The following is a 22,883-nucleotide window of genomic DNA, read 5'->3' as shown; positions in this document are numbered from 1 at the left end:
TGTTTGGGGACTTTAATTATGACGTCAAAATTGCGGAGCTTAACAGAAGGATGTATAAATTGCGTGCAGTAATGAATGAAAACAAAGTATGGAACGCTAGGTGAAACACGGTAAAGGGGGCACATGTATACGGTTGCTTCCCGGATTCCTCCTTCATGAGTTATAGCTCCTGGTTTGAGGGAAAAATAAGGTAATTTGGTTTATTTGTTTATGATTACTGTTTAATTGTTATGTTGGCTTAGTGTTAATTTTCGGGATTTTTTTGTGTTTGTTGTTTGTTTATTTTCTTTCTAGTTCTTACGGTGATTCGTGATGAAATAATGTGAACTAATTCTATGGAGTGTGACCAATAAATGAATCGTGAACATCAGTGAAAGACTTAGTCATCTTTTAACCAGGACACTACAAACATGCTGCAAATTAGCAGTTGTCCAAAACTACAGTAAAACAACTAAAACTAATAACTAAAACTAATTTTCAGCACAGCATTGTGCTATCATTGATATCATCAAGCCATATGAGCAGAGAACACCGCATCTCCAAGCCAATTCTTCTTATTAATCATAACATTATTTCACATCTTCTTGGAAATTAGACAGGAAAGTGAATCACAGTGACGGTGCTCATATTGGAGAGTTTTACAGTGAGCGGCGCTTGCTTTAACAGCTCAGTAATTCTATCAGAGAGCAATCATTTGTGCTGATGAAGATGGACAGGAGAGCTCAGTGAGGCTGTCGGCGTCTATTAAGGGGACGGACAGTAGTGCGCATGGAGCCGGGGTTATCAGCGGCGTTCTGCTGGGACACGCTAATTGATTGCTTTCAGGAATTAATGCGGTGGATGAGTCGGTCATTTCTTACAGTAAAAGCCTGTCGAGAGGAAAGGAAAACACCTACTGGTTACAACCTCGTCCTCATCATCACCTAGGGAAATAAAAATGTTGAGAGGGAATTAAAAGACAATACAAATTCAAATAATGTACCATAACAGCACATAAAAAATTACTAAACTTTAAAGATGACATAAAACGAGTCACATTTCACCCCAAAATTATAAGAAAAAGTACATAATTTTTTTTTTTTTTTGGGCGAAGGATTTGTACAAATCATTTTTATGGCTTAATTTTTACATAAACCTATTGTTAGAATTTAAATTGCCCCAATAGTTTTGGAGAAATGCAACAATTACTGTATTATAGTATTTTTTTTCAGTAAACCAGCATTAATTATTATTATTATTATTTTTTTTTATTTCATCTTGATTTTATTGAAGGTTCTATCGCTTTTACTGTTTATTACATTACAAGTATGACCTGCTCAGGACAGACTGAAAATCAATCACATTGTCAAAAAACATCATATAAACATGAGAAATGACGTACTGGGATATCCTGAAGCATTTCCTTCTGTGTCGTCTGATGCTGCAACTGTTGATTTGAAAAATAAATGAAGAAATAAATAAGAGGTCATCATTCGCACGAACATAACCATGACATAACCTTTATGACAAACATATCATAAAGGTCAAAACTGAATATATTTTGTGGTTATTCCACTGAAGGTCAAAAAGCCATATTGGGCGGACAAGGCACTACAGGTAAATAGGTACAAAATAAATAAATAACTGCTGTCACCAAATTTCCCCAGATGACTAAGTACATTAAGAAACACACATTTTTGTTACTAGTTGTTTAAGAAATATATGCAAATTTGCATGTATTTCTAGCACAAAAAAAAAATATATATATATATAACTTTGGATGGATTTCATACAAAATACTTGTTTGGCATATTAGAGTAAAGGTTTTTACAGATAGGATTTGGGGATTTTTTTTTACTCCATTATTCTAAAAATACAGTACACAGCCAACAAACATATTAAATAAATTATGTTTTGTAGAATTAAAATGTATGTAATCAATCAAAATATGTACAGTATGAAAGAATCTATAATGAGAGGTCAGGTGGCAACAGAGATGGGGTTCTTCATGCAGCTTTATTTTGAGAAAATGGTCAGCAGGCAGGGGTCAAAACATTAATAGCAAAGGCAATCCAAAAGAGTAATCCAAGAGACAGGCAAAGGTCAGGGCAGGCTGTAAACTATCGCAATCCAAAACACAATCTAAGAATCAAAAGCCAGACAGAGCAAAACATGGACCAAGGAAGAATACTGAACAAAGAATGATTGTGTCTGTGATGCTTAACTAGTCCAAGTAATCAGTAAGGATGATGTGCAGCTGTGTGTGTGAATTAAAGAGGTGATCTACAACTGGAGTGTGAATACTGGGCATGATGGGATTTGTAGTTCTCCAGCGATCTGCAAATGCTAGATTGCTGGTGATCATAACAGAATCTCTATGTAAACCTGTTGGCAAAGTGGAGACTTACAGTCAAGCCCAAAATTATTCATAACCCTGGCAAATACTTGAATTTACTTTAAGATTTTTTTTTTTTCCACAGTAATGCCTCTTGTACATTGTCTTATTATCTTTTTGGAGAAGTCATTTCAGGTCAAAAATAAAATGAATAAAAAAAAAAATACTTGGTGGTTAAATAAAAGTAACTTTGATTTTTAGTCAAAAAAGGTCAAAAAGCCATATTGGGAGGGCAAGGCACTGCCGGTGAATAGGTAAAAATTAAACAAATAACTACTGTCACAAAAGTTCCCCAGCTGACTTATTACATTAAAAAATCACACACTTTTTTTTACTAGTTGATTAAAATGTTAAAATCTACAAATTAAGCATTATTTAATAAAATTTGTACAAATTTGCATGTATTTCTAGCACAAACAAATCTAAACGTTGGATGGATTTGTATTTAAAATATTTGTTTGGCATATTAGAGTTAAAGGTTTTAGAGAAAGCATTTGGGAATTATTTTTTCCATTCCATAATTCTGAAAATACAGCGGACAGCCAACTAAAATATTAAATAAATCACATTTGTAGAATTAAAATGTATGTAATCACGCAAAATATGTACAGTGTGAGTTAATTCGTAAAATAGGTCAGGTGGCAACAGAGATGGAGTTCCATGTGCAGCTTTATTTTAAGAGAATAGTTAGCAAGCAGGGGTTAAAACAGGAAGAAAAAAATTAATAGCAAGGAATATCCAAAAGAGTAGTCCAAGAGACAAGCAAAGGTCAGGGCAGGCAGAAAACTATCACAATCCAAAGAAAAATCCAATAATCAAAAGCCAGACAAAGCAAGACATGGAAACAAGGAACAATTCTGAGTCTGTTTGTGATGCTTATACAGTCCAAGTACTCAGTGAGGATGATCTGCAGCTGTGCGTGTAAATTAAAGAGGTTATCTAGAACTAGTGGGTGAGTGCTGGGCATGAAGGGATTTGTAGTTTGGTAAAGTGGCAGATGTATAGTTTTCTAGCTATCTGCAAATGCTAGATCGCTGGTGATCATTACATTATCTCTATAATTACCTTCAGAATACAGATATGAACAGTTTTTGGTCTGTGTAAATGTTACTGAAGTGGAGATTCACAGTCAAGTCTAAAATTATTCACAACCCTGGCAAATACTTTAAGTTACTTAAAGAAAAAAATATTTTTCCACAATGATGTCTCTTGTACATCGTCTTGTTATTTTTTTCAAGAAGTCTGTGGCAGCTGTGGTAAAAAAAAGAAAACAAAAAAGAAAAACTTGCTGGTTGAATAAAAGTAAATTTAACTCCAGGGGTTTGAATAATTTTAAGCTTTACTATACAGTATGTCTGCAGGAGAAAACAACCCATGTTAAGAAAAAGGCATTTAAAAATATGTATTGCAATTGAAATGTGCTAACACAAATTGATAAAGTGTGAAAAAAAAGAAACACTTAAAAGTGTAATTTTGATGTTCACTTTATACTGAAAAAAAGCACTTTATGAAAAGCCAAAATGCCACACAAAAAACATAATAATCTCAAAATTGAACTTTTTTTTTTTTTTTTTTTGGCCAGCAGTGTATTGCCTTAACTTGCAAATATATAGTACTTCATGTGTCGCACTGATAGAGAACTGACATAGTTTGATGAATTCTCTAGAGTTAACACAGAACCGTTCAAGGCATTTTGGATGAAACACATCTGCTTAATGGCGAGTAACAGCAGGACTGTTTCACAAGCCTGCTATTGAAACTGATACTTAAGAGAGAGAGAAGATTGAGTGTAAAAATAAACATACAAATAGGAGACAGAACTTTTGATCAAAGCACAGGAGAATAACATAAGCACGGGTAAACTGAACTCACCTACACCTTGAAGAATCAAAACCACAATCAATAAACGCAGCATCTTCTTATTCTAGGAAACAAAACGAGAAAGAAAAAAATTAATGCACACATTAAAGCAGTACAACTTAAATTTATCAAACACTTTGATATGCAGTCAACCCAATAACCCTGGCATAGTGTAGCCTAGATAAATTTAGACAGAAGAACCACTTTGTATCTCTAATCTCAAACTAATCGCAGTAATCTCTTACACCATTAAAGGCCATAGTTGAAAACACATCTATGTTAAAGGGATAGTTCACCCAAAAACTAAAAAAATTATTTAAACAAGTGGTTCCAAACCTTCATGAATTTCGTTCTTCTGTTGAACTTGAACTAAGATATTCTGAAAAAAGCTGAAAAGCCATTCACTTCCATGGTAGAAAATACAAGTACTATAAAAGTTAATGGTTAACAGCATTCAGCTTTTTCAAAATAGTTTCTTTTGTATTTAACAGAGCACAGAAACTCGGAAAGGTTGTGCAAATGATGACAGAACTATGTTTTAGTGAACTATCCCTTTAATAAAGAACCATACATGTAATCATTCTGATGTGAAACTGAACTGCGGCTCGGTAAACCGGATAGTAAAGGATGATCAGCAGTTAGTCTGTAGGCTTTATCTGCTGATCATTAGTTTGCTGTGGGCTGACTCATGGTTCATGATGTGTCAGCTCTGTGGTTTAGTGTGCTCTTCGGTGTGAACGCAGCTTCTTTCTGTTTACCAAAGCGCTTGAGCGAGCACAGTCGGCAAAACTGATGCCCACCGCCAGGAGCCCCTCTGAGGCCCGTGCTAGCCAGTCACGATAAGCACTTTTAGTTCAGTTTTGGGTTCATTTTCCCATAACGGTGAATTCTTGCTCAGTGTGGGTATTTATCATTCCTTAAAGGAACACTCATTTTTTCAGCTCCCATAGAGTTGTGTTGTGTTTTTTTTAACCATTTTTACAACCATTCAGATAATCTCCAGGGGCCTCATGTACGAAGACTTGCGTGGAAATCTTACTAAAACATTGCGTACGCACAAAGCTGTAAATGTGCGTACGCAGAAAAAAATTCAGATGTATAAAACACTGCGTACGCCGAATCTCACGTATATTCTTTTGTACATCCGAATGAACGTGAAACTGAGCGCAACATGCATGAGCACAAAACCCCTCCCTGCCTCCTCCCCCGTATGAATATGCTAATGACTATGCTAATGGCAAAACCCAACGAAAAAGCAATGGCAAAAGCAAGCAAAAAGAGAAACTTTGAACAGAATGTGATTGGAGGTGCTGCTTTCGGAGGTAGACCGGAGAAAAGCGGTGTTATTTGCAAGTTTGTCCTCCAGAATTAACAACAAAAGAAAAAAATAGAGTGGGAGAGTTTAGCTGATGCGGTTAACACAGTTGGGTCTGAACATCGCACTGAGTGCATTAAAAAAAGAAATAGTGTGGTTTATATCTGTAAAATGTTGCAGCATCCTTAACAGTCTCAGTGGCGCAGCTTGTAAGACGCGTGTGATCATGAATTAACACGTTCGATCATGAACTCTGCTCGAATCCAGCGTCTGATGAACTCTTTCTTCTTTTTTCCCCCGCTACATATCAGAGTTTGCCTACTATTTATCACAAGAAAGACAGGTAGGAATCATCAATAAGTTTGTGCATCATATTTTATTTGCACATTTATTGAATGGAAATGTTTCTGATTTACGCATGCAAATCTTCAGATAGTGTCTTTATAGCAATGTGCGTGCGGTAGATCGCTCAGATTACATTGGGAAAACAGGCGACTGCTGCAAATTGTGCTTTAATGTTTGGCTGGTCAACTGTATGCTATGGAAACCTTATATACCTGCTAGATGAACCCGTCTCATACAGCTGCCATTGCAAGGCTCAGACACTTTGTAGAGAGGAATTTAACACAACTGCCTCTAGGAGTTGCCAATGGAAATAAAACAGACACGCACAAAAAATGTGCGTACGCCAGCCAGAAAGCTGCCGTGAAGCTGCGCACATTCCCACGTTCACTTCATTGTTAGTAAATCCAAACGTGAGCGATTCTGAGCGTGAAACCTGGGGTACGCAAAGTTTTTGTGCGTACGTAGCGTTGATACATGAGGCCCCAGGTCTGGCGGGAGCACTTTTAGCATAGCTTAGCATCAATCTTTGAATCAGATTAGACTATTAGCATCATTAAAGTTTCAACAGTTTTCATATGTAAAGCTTGATTCTTTTGTAGTTCCTGTACATTGTGTACTAGGACAAACGGACAGTCAAAATTTGCTATACTTTTAGGTCAATAGGAACTATGCTGTCATTCTGGAGTAATGATCAAGAAAACTTTATTGCTGTACCATAATATTACGCAGCAAATAAAAACAGTCGCCAGCTAGAAGCCCTTTACTTGCACCACTATTTAGAATCAGTGTAAAATTACTGCACCTGCTGCAGAGTTACATTGTGTACTAAGACTGACGGACACTGAAAAGTTCCTACTTTCTAGGTCAATAGGAACTACAGTATACTGTCAGTCCAGCATAATAATCAAGGAACTTTGCTGCTGTACCATAAGAAGCCCAACACTTATATGGAATTATTGCACCTGCTGCAATGCAATGTGCAACTTGTAGTTCAAAGATTCATACATTCATTCATTCATTTTCTTGTTGGCTTAGTACCTTTATTAATCCGGGGTTGCCACAGCGGAATGAACCGCCAACATATCCAGCAAGTTTTTACGCAGCGGATGCCCTTCCAGCCGCAACCCATCTCTGGGAAACATCCACACACACACACTTATACACTATGGACAATTTAGCCTACCCAATTCACCTGTACCACAGGTCTTTGGACTGTGGGGGAAACCGGAGCACCCTGAGGAAACCCACGCGAAGGCAGGGAGAACATGCAAACTCCACACAGAAACGCCAACTGAGCCGAGGTTCGAATCAGCGACCCAGCGACCTTCTTGCTGTGAGGCAACAGCACTACCTACTGCGCCACTGCCACGCCCTATTTTTTTATTACAAACTGCTTTTTTTTTCAAGCCAAAATAAAACAAATAAGACTTTCTCTAGAAGAAAAAAAAACATTATCAGACATACTCTGAACAATTCCTTGCTCTGTTAAACATCATTTGGGAAATATTTGAAAAAGGAAAAAGTAATTTAGAAGAGGGCTAATAGTTTTGACTTCAACTTTGTCATTTTAAGTCATAAAAGTCTTGTAATAACATTAATAACCCTTCAGGGTTGTTCCAATGAGTGTAAAGGAACTATAAACCTCACACCTTACCGATTTAACAGCCTTCTGTATATTGTGAAACTACCTGACAAGCTGCCAAATACTTTAATCAATGATAAAAACACAAACACACATGTATTGCACAATGTTCCTTTTCACCCATTATGTTTTTGAGTTTTAACTTCCTCACCGTACCTTTCCCCGAACTGGCTGATGGTAATAATCAAGACAGATGTTTGACACACACAGATGGTCAAGCTCTTAACAATTACACCTATTTATTTTTGCGCCCACTTCGGACATGGGAACTGGCCTGGGAACGACCTTTTCCTGAGTCCCGAAATGGTTAAAAATAGCATAACTCTTTTGCCCTACAAGCAAACAAGCGCAGTGATGCCCATGCTCCACATTTCCCTTCTGTGGCCTGCAGTTTAATCTTACAAGCATCTACTCTTCCTCCATATATTGTTACGATTGCTCATTGTGTTTGGGCTTCCACTTCCTGCTGGTTATTGCCATTATGATGTCACAATGACTGGGAACGTCGTGCAGGGAAGTGACACTGGGGCTTTATACACCTGTTTTCTCCATTCACATTCTGCTGCCCTGACTGGATGTCCACTCTGGACACTTTCCATATGCAAAGACGGAAGCTAATAATAGGCTCACGCATGTTAGGTTTTCGCTGGCACAAAAACCGGAAGTGTTTTTGAACTAATAGTCACAAAAAGATGTGTTTTGGAATAAAGGTAAATCCTTAGAATCAAGAATAGAAAAACATCCCCATCCCAAAATGTGTAAAAGTCTATCATAGTAGCTATTAGAGGGATTAAATCTGTGAATAGTTAGTTTATGGGGAGTATAATAATGATATGTTAGGTTTATATAGCGCTTTTCTGGACACTCAAAGCACTTTGCACACATTTTTTGGGGGAAATCTCCTCATCAGTGCCCCAATAAATGCTTTGAGATATGATTTACATATGCAAGTGTATTTATAAAGAGTGGTAATTCCAGTGTGTGCAACCAAACCAACACTGATGAAAGTAATGCAGTTTAATCAAAAAGCTAACTGAGCATGTGCGCAGAAAAAAAAAAAACATACGTTGACGTGTGCTCTGCTCTGCTCTGTTCCTGGTCCGGTTGTGAACATGCATGCTGAAAAAATAGCCTGGCCGCTCATGCACTGTGAAACCGGCTTTACCGGCATGCAGTGAGATTTGCAAGTCGACAAAACAAAGTTTAAATAAAGTTTAAATAATATGGTGGTGATCTTATTTATACTGCATGGCTCCTGATAGATTTACTTTTAGTATGAAGCAGAAAGGAGGGATGAAGTCAGGGAGGTTAGACTTAATTAACCTAATTCTCTGCTTTGAGTCGGGTCTAAGACGACACACAACAGATAATTCTTTAAAACTATTTTTTTTTTGTTTTCTATTGAATTGTCTATATGATGTCTAACATTCATGCTAAATATTTCTTAAATTATCTTAGCATCACTTCAGTTGCCTCTTTAGATTGCTTTCCAGTTACATTTAGGATTACTATCTGTTATGCATTTAGAATAATAACCGATAATAACAATAGTACTGTTATTTATTTATAATTATATATTTTTGTTTTAGAATATATGGGGTGCTGTGCCCCAGTAGAGCTTTACGTCTAGCAACGCCCCTGGCAGCATTCAGCTGGAATATGCGACGGCAGCCCAATTGCACCAGACTGCACACCACACACCAGCTCATTAGTGGAGACAGAGCGATGAGGCCAATGATGATATGGGGATGGTTAGGAGGCCATGATTGACAGAGGCCAGTGGGCAAATTTGGCCAGGATGCCAGGGTTAAACCCCTTCTCATTTTCGAAGGACATCCTGGGATTTTTAACTACCTCAGAGTCAGGACCTCGGTTTAACATCTCATCCGAAAGACGGCGCTCACTTAGCAGTCCCCATCAATATAACCTTCAAGCAGCCGTTGCAGCTAGTTGTTTTTTAATGGGAAGCTTATAAAGAATGTATTTGCTAAATTTGTGTAAGTTTTACTGAAAACGCTTATTAGATATGGAGTAATTATCATCGTAATAACAACACACACACACACACACACGCACGCATACATTGCTGTACATCACAGTTTTTTTTGAAAGGTAAGAGTCCACAGAAAACATCCTATTGAACACATTTAGTACACTGACACAATAGTGTCGATTATGGATGGTTATTCATTTATGTCACCATTTCTACCAGAGACCTGTTGATGTTACCATATTACTTATACTCGAAAACGGCATCTTCTTAGTAAAAAGCATGGCGATGTGTTAGCGTACATTGTTGCAGATAAAATGAGGAACTGAATAAAAAGTCAAAGTTATAGTTACTAAAATCTAAACAAAGCTAGAGCGAACAACAGACCGAATCTGGCTTTTAAGCTGGTTTGGTATGATGTGATTCGCTGGAATGAATCTTGAGATACAAGAAAAAGGGAGATATGTTCATCCCTCAGTTCAGATTTCAAAATCATATTGATATTTTTGTTTTATATCTAAGACACATTAAGTATGGATTACCCTGTTCCTTCCTCATTGGCTACATTTACATAGCAGTGTTTTGTTTTTGGACATACATAACATGAAATCAAAATCCACATATTTGTCTGCGGTTTGCACATGTTGTTCTCCAATTCTCCTTATTTTGAAAGCAGACTTAATATTTATTCATTTCCTTTCACATTTTTCTTTGTGCCTTGCTGCTTATCAGTTATAACTCAGGCTGTAAAATTGCCCGCTTGTGTGGCCAAAACAAGCTGTCGGTGGATGAGATTATGAAGTGAGGACTGATGGGAAGTTGTTTTGCTCAAATACAAAAGTGGAAGGAGAATATTGGAATAACAGTCACACCATTTCTGTTATTGTATATTTATTAAGCTTCCTTTAGTATAGTCCCTTGTTGATCAAAAGTCGCCACAGCAGAATGAACCACCAACTATTCCAGCATACTGTATGTTTTATGCTGCGGATGTTCTTCCAGCTGCAACCCAGCACTGGGAAACACCCATACACACTCACATTCACACACTACAGCCATTTTTGTTAGCATAAACCACCTACAGTATAGCGCATGTCTTTGGACTGTGGGGGAAACCAGAGCACTTGGAGGAAATCCATGCAAAGACAAGGAGAACATGCAAACTCCACATAGAAATTCCAACTGGTGCAGCCGGGACTGAAACCAGCGACATTCTTGCTGTGAGATGACAGTGCTAACCACTGTGCCATCCTTGTTATTGTATATGCACTTTTTAAAACATACCTGCCAACACTCCCATTTTTCCCGGGAGTCTCCCATATTTCAGACCCAACCCCCATTTTGTCATTTCTCCTGGAAAACTCCCGGAATTTCACCCCCTTGCTTCGGTACAATCTATAACACCCAACAGGATCGCTGACTATTCCGATGGCAGCCGGGGCCTGATGCATGGGACAGACCAGGCACATTTTTAGGTCGCTATTCCAGCCTCTGTAAAGTCTCTGAATGGTACTGGACCAATAATCATACTGGACACAGATACATCCTCCGACCACCCCATCCCCCCCGCCCCCATTTTTTGTTTTTTTTCCAGCCCCTGTAAAGTCTCTGAATGGTACTGGACACAGATAAATCCCCCAACCCTCCGTTCTCTCAGATTTTCAGAGACAAATGTTGGCAGGTATGCTTTAAAATGATATCAGATTTGAAAATTGAGGTTGTTGCTATGTGTATTCATACTCCATTCTAGCATACAGGTGGGGAGTTTGTAGTTATGAGTTGTCAGGAGTGTACAATTACACCTCAACAGAGAGATTAGTAGTGTTTTGGGAGGGTTAGCATGAAGGACAGGTACAGTATATGTACGAACACGTCAATAAAGCCAAGATCATCATGAGTAATGCTTTTGAATCTGTCAGATAAGCTTTTGTTTGTACAACAACCTTTGAATGCTTAAAAGCAGAGGCTGCTTTGACCCTGGCAAGGCTGCATTTGTTAGTCTAATTAGCAAATTATCATATTATATTAACAGCCGCTCAAACCAGCCTTGTACTGTACATGTTGTTCTACTTGCATTGGCGTGCGTATTTCTGTCCCAAACTGGTAATGAATGTAAATGAAAGAAGCATCATGCTAGCGATACCAGTATGTCTGTCTTAATGATAGGCTTTTCTGGCAATCTCACCCTTAAGGGAGTAGAGTATTTGTGCCGAGGCCAGAAAAAGGAAAACAGGCTGTCTCCATAAAGAGCGAGAGAGATTGCGGTGGCTTAACTCATCTCGTAATTTGGAATTTCCACGCTCAATTCAGGTCGTCACGGCTAGAGAGATTCTCTCAATTAAGCTGTTAATCAGAAGATGTGGGACTGGTTGTCGGAGCAAGCACAATCCAAGCTTGTAAAAATGTGACAGCAAATCTCCCATCGACAGTAACCTGCAGCCGCCTGAAAACCCCCTCCCTAAATTCCAATTTGGTGCGCCCGGCTGCCTCGGAGAAATAATAAGCTGAACCAATTTGAAAATATTTATCAGCGCAGTCCAACGCCTGCGAGTTGACAGTGCTCGTGAAGCTTGTGTCGCCGAACAATTGGCTAATATGTTTCTGTGTATTTGGATTCAAATTGAATTTGGTCTATTCTCCAGTTTTTGCACTTGTTTTGCCTCCACCTAATTTGTGGTCTATCATTAATACGTGTAGCTCCACAAAAGAGGCCGACATGAGCCCGCAGCAGAGCCAGCAATGAGAAAAAAAGCACTTTCATACTTCATAAAACCATAAATCGATAGCAAAGAATGACAGGGATTTGTGCCTTCTGCTGCAATTATCCACTGTTGGTGGAACGTTGACATTGAAAGCAATGAAAAATTGGTGAATGACTTAAAATTGCTATTGGTGACTGCTATCATAAACCCGCAATATGGTTCAATGTAAGTGTTTTTCTGCTAGTTTCAGTAAAAAAGGTATAATTTTTATGTCCTGTACCACATCGTTTAAATAGCAAATGCGTTTGCAGTTATGGGCATGGTGGTCTAAAAAGGAGATGTGTTAAGGTGCTTTGTTGACACCTTGCTATTTTGAGGCAACTGAAAAAGACCACGCCATAGAGCAACCAAAAGCTGGTCTAAAGTCAGTGGTGCATTTGGTTTTATTTGTTATTTAGAAAGTGTATTAATGATAGGACTCTGTAGATGAGTCTGTAATGCTCCATACACATCACTTATTAGCACACAGGGTTTCCGGTTTCCCTCTCAGTCTAAAGAAATGCAATACAGGTGAATTACTGAGCTAAACTGACCATAGTGTATGTAAGTAAATGAGTATACATGGATGTTTCCCAGCACTGGGTTGAACTGGAAGGCCATCCGCTGCGTAAAACATATTGTGGAATAGTTGGTGGTTGTTATATTTCTTTTTTTTATTAAAACAATAATACCAAATTATTTTATTTAAAGTAGTGAGTTTGCACAACTTTTTGTTGTAGTTCTCCTGTCAGAGAACCTGGTGGGGGGGGGGGGGGGGGGGAGATGGAGCCTGGAGGTTGTGCGGTGATGTCTCTAAACAAGATTCCGCCCTGGGCAATCAACCACATTGCCCAAGCTCATTTTTTTTTAAAGTTTGCATTTTTAGGCTCCTGTAAGTTCGAAAAACGTTTGATTAAAAAAAGCTGTATACAAATACATATCAATTAATATGTAGTTATAAACATAAGATGATTTAAATTAACCTTTCGCCACCAACTTTTATAACATTGTAATTTTTTTTAATCCAATCCAAGCTCATTGGAAATACATGCTTCAACCTGCAGGTTTTTAAAATACAAAATACGTTACCTCAGGTACATTTGTTGCATGTTTTGGATGATGAATCCACTAGATGGCACTGTCTATATCGCTATGGAGATATATGGGTGAGGCATATGTATTTGATTACAAATCATAATTAGTTTTTTTTTGTATTTATTTGGTGTTGTGCAAATAACTGCATGAAAACAATCCTTTATCCTTAATCCCTATACATATCATTAATGTGAAAAGGAACTAAATGTGTTGGCACCAGACTGTCCCATGCACTGTATGAAATGATTGCTGCTTTACATTTATAAAATCAATCAAACTTTTCTAGTCGTGCTGAACTGAGTCTGGTTCTCCCAAGGTTTTTTTTCTTTACTCCCATCAGGTGAAGTTTATTTTCCCTCTCCGCTGTCGCCACTGCCTCGCATGGTTCAGGATTGGTAGAGCTACGCATCAATGAATTTGCTCTTCAGTGTTTGAACTCTCAGTAATGATTAAATCACACTGAACTGAGCTAAACTGAACTAAACTGAACTACACTGTTCCAGTTACTATGACCATTTATGTGAAGCTGCTTTGACACAATCTACATTGTAAAAGCGCTATACAAATAAAGCTGAATTGAATTGAATAGTCATCTTAACGCAGATCAGTCAAGCTGACTAAAAATAAGAACTTTGTGTAACTTAAAACAAATATTTAAAACCTGATTAACATATTCAAATAAGTTAAAGTAACATACAAAATTACTTTGTCATATATATTTTTTTAACAGTATAGTGTTGTAACATGTTAAATGTTACTATTATCATTTTATGATTTCTTTATTAGTTTTGCATTGTGTATTGTTTGGCATGTTGACATGCAATACTGCTTCCGACCTCTGGGGGCACTAGGTTGATTTGCACCTGTATAAAAAGTCACTTACCATAGAGCAAGAAGGAGTGTTTGGTAGAGTGGTCACCTCATGCTTCATTGCTACTGGCCTACAAATTTAATCCAGTCTTTAAGAACTATTAAAGTTATCGCTCAATTAAAGGACTGTTGATATGTTACTGTCCTTGTGCGTATGTTGGCTTGCTGTTTCTCACTGGGAGAAGCTAAGTTAACCAACTTCTCGGGGAGCAACAATCTCACTTAAACAGGGCAACTTGACTGCTTTTCTACACACAAGTCTCTTTTCTAATGAGCAACAGGACATCAGGAGGAATTATTTCATCGCTCTCAAGTGCTCTAAATGATAAGTGGTTGCTGACATTTTTGTTTTAGAAAGACTATTTAGTTTCTGACTTTGCCTTTATTTTTGCAGTGATTGATGTTTTGTTGTTTATTTGATAAACCATACACGTGGCTAAAATAAAAAGAATTTACACATGATTTAATTCGTTTCAAGAGAGTGCTTATTCAGTACAGCCAAAATTCTGTAGAACCCCCTCAGAGTGATGCCAAATCGAGGAGAGGTGTTGCAGTGTTTTACCTAGAAACTGCAGTCAAACTTAAATAAATTTTTGCAGTTTCAATACTGTAAGCTACGATACATATTTATAATAGTGTTGATATTTATAGATGAAACACACTATTGTAAGGTAAGTTTTGTACTATTTATATAAACAGAAAAGGGTTGACTGTATGTGAGCTTACTATAATACTAATAATTAAACTTTGCCTCTAGATTAACGTTATCCATGTAGAAAAAGAACATTGTTACAGAGCAACTTTGAAGTCACATTTCTGATTAAAAACTGCAGATCTAAACTATATCCCCTCAGGAATAATATAGATCCTTCAGAAATGCGTATTAAAAAGTTAATAGGCTCATTTGATTTCATGTAGACCTCAAGCAGACGAGGAAAAGGTCAAACGAGGATATGAAAATTATTCTGTTCAGCATAAAAAAAGTATGATAATTTCTTCCTGAAATGAAGAACAGGAGCAAACAAACTGGTGACTAAGAAACCGCTTTGCGCCCTTCTTTTGGAAATTAATCTTGTCTGATTGTTTACTTGCGTCTGACTCATCCGTGTCTCAAACATATCTAGGCCAGACTCACTAACAACTCCCTTATGATTCAATATGTCCATTTATAATGTCAGCGTTATGTGTAACATTTGGCACATGAGCTATAAAAGTATTACACAGTGTTCTATCCAGACTTGACAATACACGTTTATGGCTGATATGGCCGGGCAAAAACAATTACTGCATGTTAAAGTGATCATTAAGTGGCCTTATTTATCAAGGTTTATTGTTTTTAAAGGGACAGTTCACTTACTGAAGAAAAGTGTGTTATCATTACTTTCCCTCAAATGGTTCTAATGCTTTATGAGTTGATGTTGAGCATAAATGAAGACTTCATGAGGAATGCTGGAAACCAGTAGCCATTGACTTCCATAGTATTTTGTTTTCCTATTATGGAAGTTAATGGATACCAGTTTACAAAATATCTTAATTCGAGGGAGAGTAAATAACGAGTAAATGTTAATTTTGTGGTGAACTATGACTTAAAATGAGATATAAATATATTTTATAAAATGTAAAAATAAAATAAAATAATAAAGTAAAATGTAAACAAATAAAATAAAATAAAAAATAAAATAAAGAATTAAAAATAATATTTTTTTTATTTAATAAAAAATAAAATAAAATGTGTTTCGTTTGGCTGAATTTATTTAGAATTTATGTCTCATTCTGCCTGAATCAGGTCATTTTTAACTCTGCATAATGTTGCTGTATGCCCCATTATGGCTATTCACACAGTGAAACTTGCTCAGCCAGCTTTTTTTCACACATCCACATCTGGCCTTGTGACATATGTGATCTGTTATATATTGCAACCAAAAAAAAAGAAAAGAATCAAAACTAAGAAAAACTGTCATCTAATTACATTTCCTTGCTGCCATCACCTAGTGGGAACCAAAAACCTCAACGCCACAGAGATGTGTGACTGAAGCAAAAGCCATGGTTTTGGTTGATGTTTATATTTGGCCCAGACTGAAAGTAAAAGACTAGCACAGACTCCTTAACCTTAATAGTTTATGTAAGACACGCAGGCACGTGTCTCACTGGTGTGATTGCATGTGACAGACAGACAGGCAGGAAAACATGAGGTTGAAAATCTGCATTGGTTGTACTTTCAATCAATAAATCAACCTTTGTTTACATAAAAACTTACTACAATCTAATTACTTTACAATTCATAACACATTGCACAACTGTCTTTAAATGCTCCATGAATGAAACACAAAAAATCTAAATAACACCATGCTATAGACATTTACATGGCAACAATTTAGTTTAAGGTTTAGTTCAAACGTCTAGTCTGAGTTTGATAAAAGTATAGCACATCCTATAGTGCTCAGCATGATTGAGTACACCCCATTTTGAAAATGAAAACTTTTATTAATTTCTCATTGAATGTAGGCAATGTTTTTGGTGCATTTAAACTAAACAGCTTTATTAAACATATATGTATTGAAATAATATTTTAGCTACCAATCATATTTAAAATATCAAAGATAATACAATTAAACTCAAGCAAAATATTGCAAAAACAATTCTTCAGTTTTTTCCTCTTCTTTAAATATGTGTTTCATATTTTTCTATAACATAAATTCGGGTGTACTAGTGTTTGGATCATTATCGGAAGTTATTTTGGTAGAAAAGCTCCTGATTTGGCTTCAATACTGACTAATTCAATGTATATGCACAAATATAATATTGCATAGCTTCCTGTTAAAAATATGAATTTCTTTCCTTTTGTGGTTTTTAAATGGTTTTTTTATTTTATTTTACATGTTTATGGAATTACAAAAGCTCATTAAGTTTTATGTTAGGTTTTATAGTCTTTTCAGATTTTTTGAATGTTCTTGCTGGGTGTCGATGTTGCATAATTTTGTTCTGCAATGCATCTACTGTGATGTTTTGAATGATAAAATAAAGGTAATGGAACTGATATGAACATTTGCAGTAAATTAAAGCAAAAATTATTTTGAAACACTTTTTAATTATTAAAAAAAGTAGTAAACACTCAACAATGCAAGTACAAAAGCTGGTACTTTACATTTTTGTACCTTACAAGAAATTTTTTTACATATCTAACAAAACAACTGAAAAAATAATGGTTTAAAAACTAGTTCACCCAAATTTACATGGTATAGAAAAATATTAAATAAAAATTAAAAATGAGGAAAAATCAAGAGAAGCAAAAAAAAAAAAAAAAAAAAAAGGTTGAAATTATGTAGGTTGTAATTTTTTTTAATGATATTTTGCTTGAATTTATTTGTCTTTCAATTTCTAAACATGTTTGGTGACTATAATATTTTATTAATAAATATATCTGTTTAATAAATGTGATTTGTTTAAATGCACCAAAATACATTGCCTATATTTACTGAGAAATGGATAAAAATATTCATTTACAAAATGAGGTGTACTCAATTAAACTAAACACTTTATAAATATGTAACTTCAAGGAACGAATATGGACTTGATGGGTATAAAAGTCTGCCTTTGCCCCCCAGTGACAGCTTTTATACCTTTATTTATACAGTTGAAGTCACAATTATTAGCCCCCCTGAATTATTAGACCCCCTGTTTATTTTTTTCCCAATTTCTGTTTAACGGAGAACAGATTTTTTTCCACACATTTTAAACATGATACTTTTAATAACTTATTTCTAATTACTGATTTATTTTATCTTCGCCATGATGACAGTAAATAACATATTACTAGATATTTTTCAAGACACTTCTATACAGCTTAAAGCGACATTTAAAGGCTTAACTAGGTTAATTAGGTTAACTAGGCAGGTTAGGGTAACTGGGCAAGTTATTATACATAACGATGGTTTGTTCTGTAGACTATCAAAAACTAATTTAGCTTAAAGGGCCTAATAATTTTGTCCTTAAAATGGTGTTTAATAAAATTAAAAACTGCTTTTTTTCTAGCTGAAATAAAAAAATAAGACTTTCTCCAGAAGAAAAAAATATTATCAGACATACTGTGAAAATTACCTTACTCTTTTAAACATCATTTGGGATATATATATATATATATATATATATATATATATATATATATATATATATATATATATATATATATATATATATATATATATATATATATATATATATATATATAAAATTCAAAGGGGGGGGTAGGGCTAATAATTCTGACTTCAACTGTATCTAAACCCACAGCCATATCGCCCTGCAGCCCAAGACCGGTTACTCACTGAAGCTAAGCAGGGCTGAGCCTGGTTAGTACCTGGATGGGAGACCACTAGGGAACACTAGGTTGCTGTTGGAAGTGGTGTTAGTGAGGCCAGCAGGGGGCGCTCAACCCGTGGTCTGTGTGAGTCCTAATGCCCCAGTAAAAGTGAAGGGGACACTATACTGTCAGTGGGCGCCGTCTTTCGGATGAGACGTTAAACCGAGGTCCTGACTCTCTGCGGTCATTAAAAATCCCATGGCACTTCTCGTGAAAGAGCAGGGGTGTAACCCCGGTGTCCTGGCCAAAGTCCCTCTATCGGCCCTTACGATCATGGCCTCCCAATCATCCCCTTCCACCGAATTGGCTCGATCACTGTCTCTCCACTCCACCTATAGCTGGTGTGTGGTGAGCGCACTGGCGCCGTTGTCCTGTGGCTGCCGTCGCATCATCCAAGTGGATGCTGCACACTGGTGGTGGTGTGGAGAGACCCCCCTCATGATTGTGAAGCGCTTTGGGTGTATGGCCATACACAATAAATGCGCTATATAAATACACATTACATTTACATTTACATTTAAATGGTCATTTTTGGAGCATTTAACATGAACTTGCATATACTCTTCAGTTCATAGCATGGAAAAGACCTCATACTATAGATGTATTAGTAGTACAGGTGGTAGTATTCAAATCACTTTTCCTTTGCAGAAATTTTGAAAAGTTGACATTTTGAACCTTTCTAAAAAGTTACTACTGTGAGAGGAAAGCTTGATATTGCAAGAAAAGTGATAATACTTGGTTTACAGTGTGTCTCAATAAACTTAAAAATACTTTTCAGCCTCTGCAAGTTTTCATTTACAGTTTTTAGTCAGGCAATTTCATGTTATGAACCTAGTTTATATGTTGATCATTAATAAATGAGAAAAGATTCTTACAATTGTGAAAATTAAAACCTATAAATGTGCAACTATCTCTTATAATTCTGAATTCATGTCTCAATAAACTTTCTAGCAACTGCCAGTTTTCATTTTATTGTTTTTAGTCAGGTAATTTGATGTTATGAAGTTTATATGATCAAAAATAAATTTGTAAATATGCTTAGTTGTGAAACGTAAAGTCAGTAAATTTTCGGAAGAGACGTTAAACTGAGGCCCTGACTCTCTGTGGTAATTAAAAAGTCCCATGGCACTTCTCGTAAAAGAGTAGAGGTGTAACCTCAGTGTTCTCGCCAAATTCTCGGCCCTTACCCATCATGGCCTCCCAATCATCGCCATCTCCTGAATGGACTCCATCACTGTCTCTCCATGCCACCAATAGCTGGTGTGTGGTGAGCGCACAGGCGCCATTGTCCTGTGGCTGCCATCGCATCATCCAAGTAGTTGCTGCACACTGGTAGTGATGTAGAGAGACCCCCTCATGATGGCCATATACGATAAATGCGCTATATAAATATACATTACATTACATTATTGCCTATATATTTAAATATTTTACATTTTTTATAATTTATTTTAGTTTAATAATTTTTTTTATTTTACTTATTTTATTGTTTTAATTAATTTATTTATTTTGGTTTTTAATTAAAATTTATTTTATTTTTATCAAATTTAATTTAATTTAATTTAATTTAATTTAATTTAATTTAGTTTAGTTTAGTTTTGTTTTCATTTAATTTATCTTATTTTATTTTTAAGCCTTGACAGGTTTGACTGGGCACAAAATAGCATCAGCTGTGACTGGATGTATAATACAATGCTACAGACATCAAACATTCATCAAAGGTTCACAGAGAAAAGCAGCATGTTAAACCAAAAACACAGCCTCTCATGCAAACTCAACCACAGCAACTAACCATAAAGAGCTCATATTCTAAAGCTACAGTTATGATTACATAAGCTTTGTGTTACACAGAATTTGCTGACGGAGGTATGGGCAAAACAGAGATACAAGATACGCAAAAACACACACACACAAAAATCCCCAAAAGTATTGATATAAGAGACAGTTCAGAAACTAGGCAGCCTGTATAAATAGGGAAATTTGCTTTAAAAAAAAAAAAAAAAAAAAAAAAAGAGTCAGTGCATCAAATGAAACCTCAGGTCTGGCGTGTGGTGGTTAGACCTTCGCTGTAAATGTGACGTCATTTAGGTCGCCTACTTAAACGGAACTGTAAACTCTTAAAATCTTAAACGACAACCACATTCGCAAGCATGATGGGCTGAAGAATGTTCTCCAGTGCGATCAGGACAAACATGTTGCACAACCGTCCTTCAGTATATCTGAAAGCTAACATTGCTGTGCAAACAGTCACAAAACATTCAGTCCATTTTAGGCATGAAAAAACCAACCATACCAGGTTTTTCTTTGCTAAACCACAGTTACCCCATACTAAACTGAATTACACTGTTGTCGTTACTAAAATACTGTAAACTCACAGTTTGAGGATCAATCGGTTACTGTTTCAAAACTACCTTGAGGCAGAAACCCCCTTTAAGCATAACAGATGCCATTCAATTCATACACATCACTAGTTATGAGCATTAAGAAGGGAACATAAATGGTAAAACCAACAGTAGTGATGACAGTAGTAAAAATAATGAGCATTTTAACATACCTGGAACAAGAGCCTGGTATAAAAAAAAAATGCAGGAGGAAACATACAGTCCAGCACTTTTAGTTTAGTGATTGTAGTATCTGCACTAACCATATGGCTTTCTTTACAAATGCAAATAAACATCAGCAGTGAAGTATTGAACAGCCAATGAGACACTGCTGCTGCTGTAATGGCTATAAAGGTTTCGGCTTATAAAATATTGATAAACAAACAGTTTAATTACACACTCACCACTTCCTCGGCCGCTGCTGCTGTGAGTAGGACAGGAAACTGAGCTCACTGTAGCTGATCTCTGAGAGTCTTTCTGTGAAGTCTTGAAAACTACGCTTAGCGTGTGTGTCAGCTTACGTGCTGCAAAAACTGCCTACACTGTTTTTGAGTGCAAGGCCCACGTTAGTGACGTTCAGAGGATGTGCTTGGGTGCTTATGATAACATAACGTTTGGTATTGCATGATAATAAAACAGTTTTTAAACTAAGTTTATTATCAGTTATTGATTGTGTGACTTCATAAGTCGGTATGAAGAATAATAAGGCTGGTGTATATTGAATTAACTAATTACATCATTAAATCACTTTTCTAACTACTTTGTCTCAAAAGTAATTTGGGCGTCATGTGGCGCAGTGTGTAGCACAATTGCCTCACAGCAAGAAGGTTGCTGGTTTGAGTCTCGGCTGGGTCAGTTGACATTTCTGTGTAGAGTTTACATGTTCTCCGGTGTTTGCGTGGGTTTCCTCCGGGTGCTCCGGTTTCTCCCACAAGTTCCAAGAGCGTATTCAATTCACCTGTACCACATCTGAGTTAGCTGTAATGTATGAGTGTGAATGCATGAGTGTATGGGTGTTTCCCAGTTTTGGGATGCGGCTGGAAGGGCATCGGCTGCTTAAAATATTTGCTGGACAAATTGGATAAGTTGTCTTAAGCGTGTGCAATTGTCTGACAAAAATATCCTTCTTTATTTCAAAAGTTGACTTATTGTGCCGAATATCTGAATGATCTGCTTTATGCAGAACTGTTGAATTTATCAACAATATTTAAGGCTAATACATTATATTAAGTACTGTACTTAAATTACCAATTACCAAAGTTAAAAGTAATCTCTTGACTTTTTCAGCTGTAACTTAATACAGTAACTAACACTGTTTAGTCCCTGATATACTTCAAATTAACAAACTGCTGTGACATAGTTTTAAGCAAACTCAAAGACAAAACAAGACAAACAATTATTTGTTTGGAGCTCTAAACAGCTTACCGTACGAGCAAAACTTTCCAAATGAAGCTAGAAGACACCTTCAGAAGACTACTGGTCTATTTGTGACATGCATTAGTAGGTGTGGCCTAGAGGCTCCGCCTTCTCTGACATAAAAAATCTTTTCTTGTTCATTTTTTTTCCCCACTTAGTCCTTTGAGGTAAAAATGTAAACAATCGAGGGCTGCTTTAAACTAAATCAGAAAGCAACACTTGGTATTTAATAAAGTTTTTTTTTTTAACCTACAGTCTAAAATGCTATATAAATATATGTGAATTGACTTTGCAGGGCTCACAGTCTTCTGCATAACCATGATCATATGCTTTCTCATCTGCTGTTTTCTCAAGTTTGCTTTGCTATTGTGAGGAAAATGCTCAGTTTATATTTATATATCCATCTAAATGTAACTTTCTTCAGTCTAAATTGCATCTAAGACAATCCCACTAAAAAACAGAAACATTTTTGTGACAATTTTGTCCATAATTGTGAC

General features: G+C 36.3%; 1 protein-coding gene across 1 annotated transcript in view; it reads right to left on the bottom strand.

Moving 5' to 3' along the window:
* Positions 1–21,415, bottom strand: part of si:dkey-262k9.2 — a 40,087-nt gene extending 18,672 nt beyond the window's left edge. The window contains exons 1-4 of the mRNA XM_087284491.1: positions 21,375–21,415; positions 4,247–4,298; positions 1,382–1,426; positions 897–923 (exon numbers count right to left, since the gene is read on the bottom strand). Coding sequence (XP_087140617.1) covers positions 897–923; positions 1,382–1,426; positions 4,247–4,289 — 115 coding nt within the window. The 5' untranslated portion in view covers positions 4,290–4,298; positions 21,375–21,415. The remainder of the gene's footprint in view (positions 1–896; positions 924–1,381; positions 1,427–4,246; positions 4,299–21,374) is intronic.
* Between the last annotated feature and the right edge of the window lie 1,468 nt (positions 21,416–22,883).

The sequence above is a fragment of the Danio rerio genome, chromosome 15 (genome assembly GCF_052040795.2).
Source record: "Danio rerio strain M-AB ecotype USA chromosome 15, GRCz13ab, whole genome shotgun sequence".
Taxonomy (NCBI): domain Eukaryota; kingdom Metazoa; phylum Chordata; class Actinopteri; order Cypriniformes; family Danionidae; genus Danio; species Danio rerio.
Note: the sequence above shows the minus strand (reverse complement) of the source record. Positions and strands in the feature narration are given on the sequence as shown.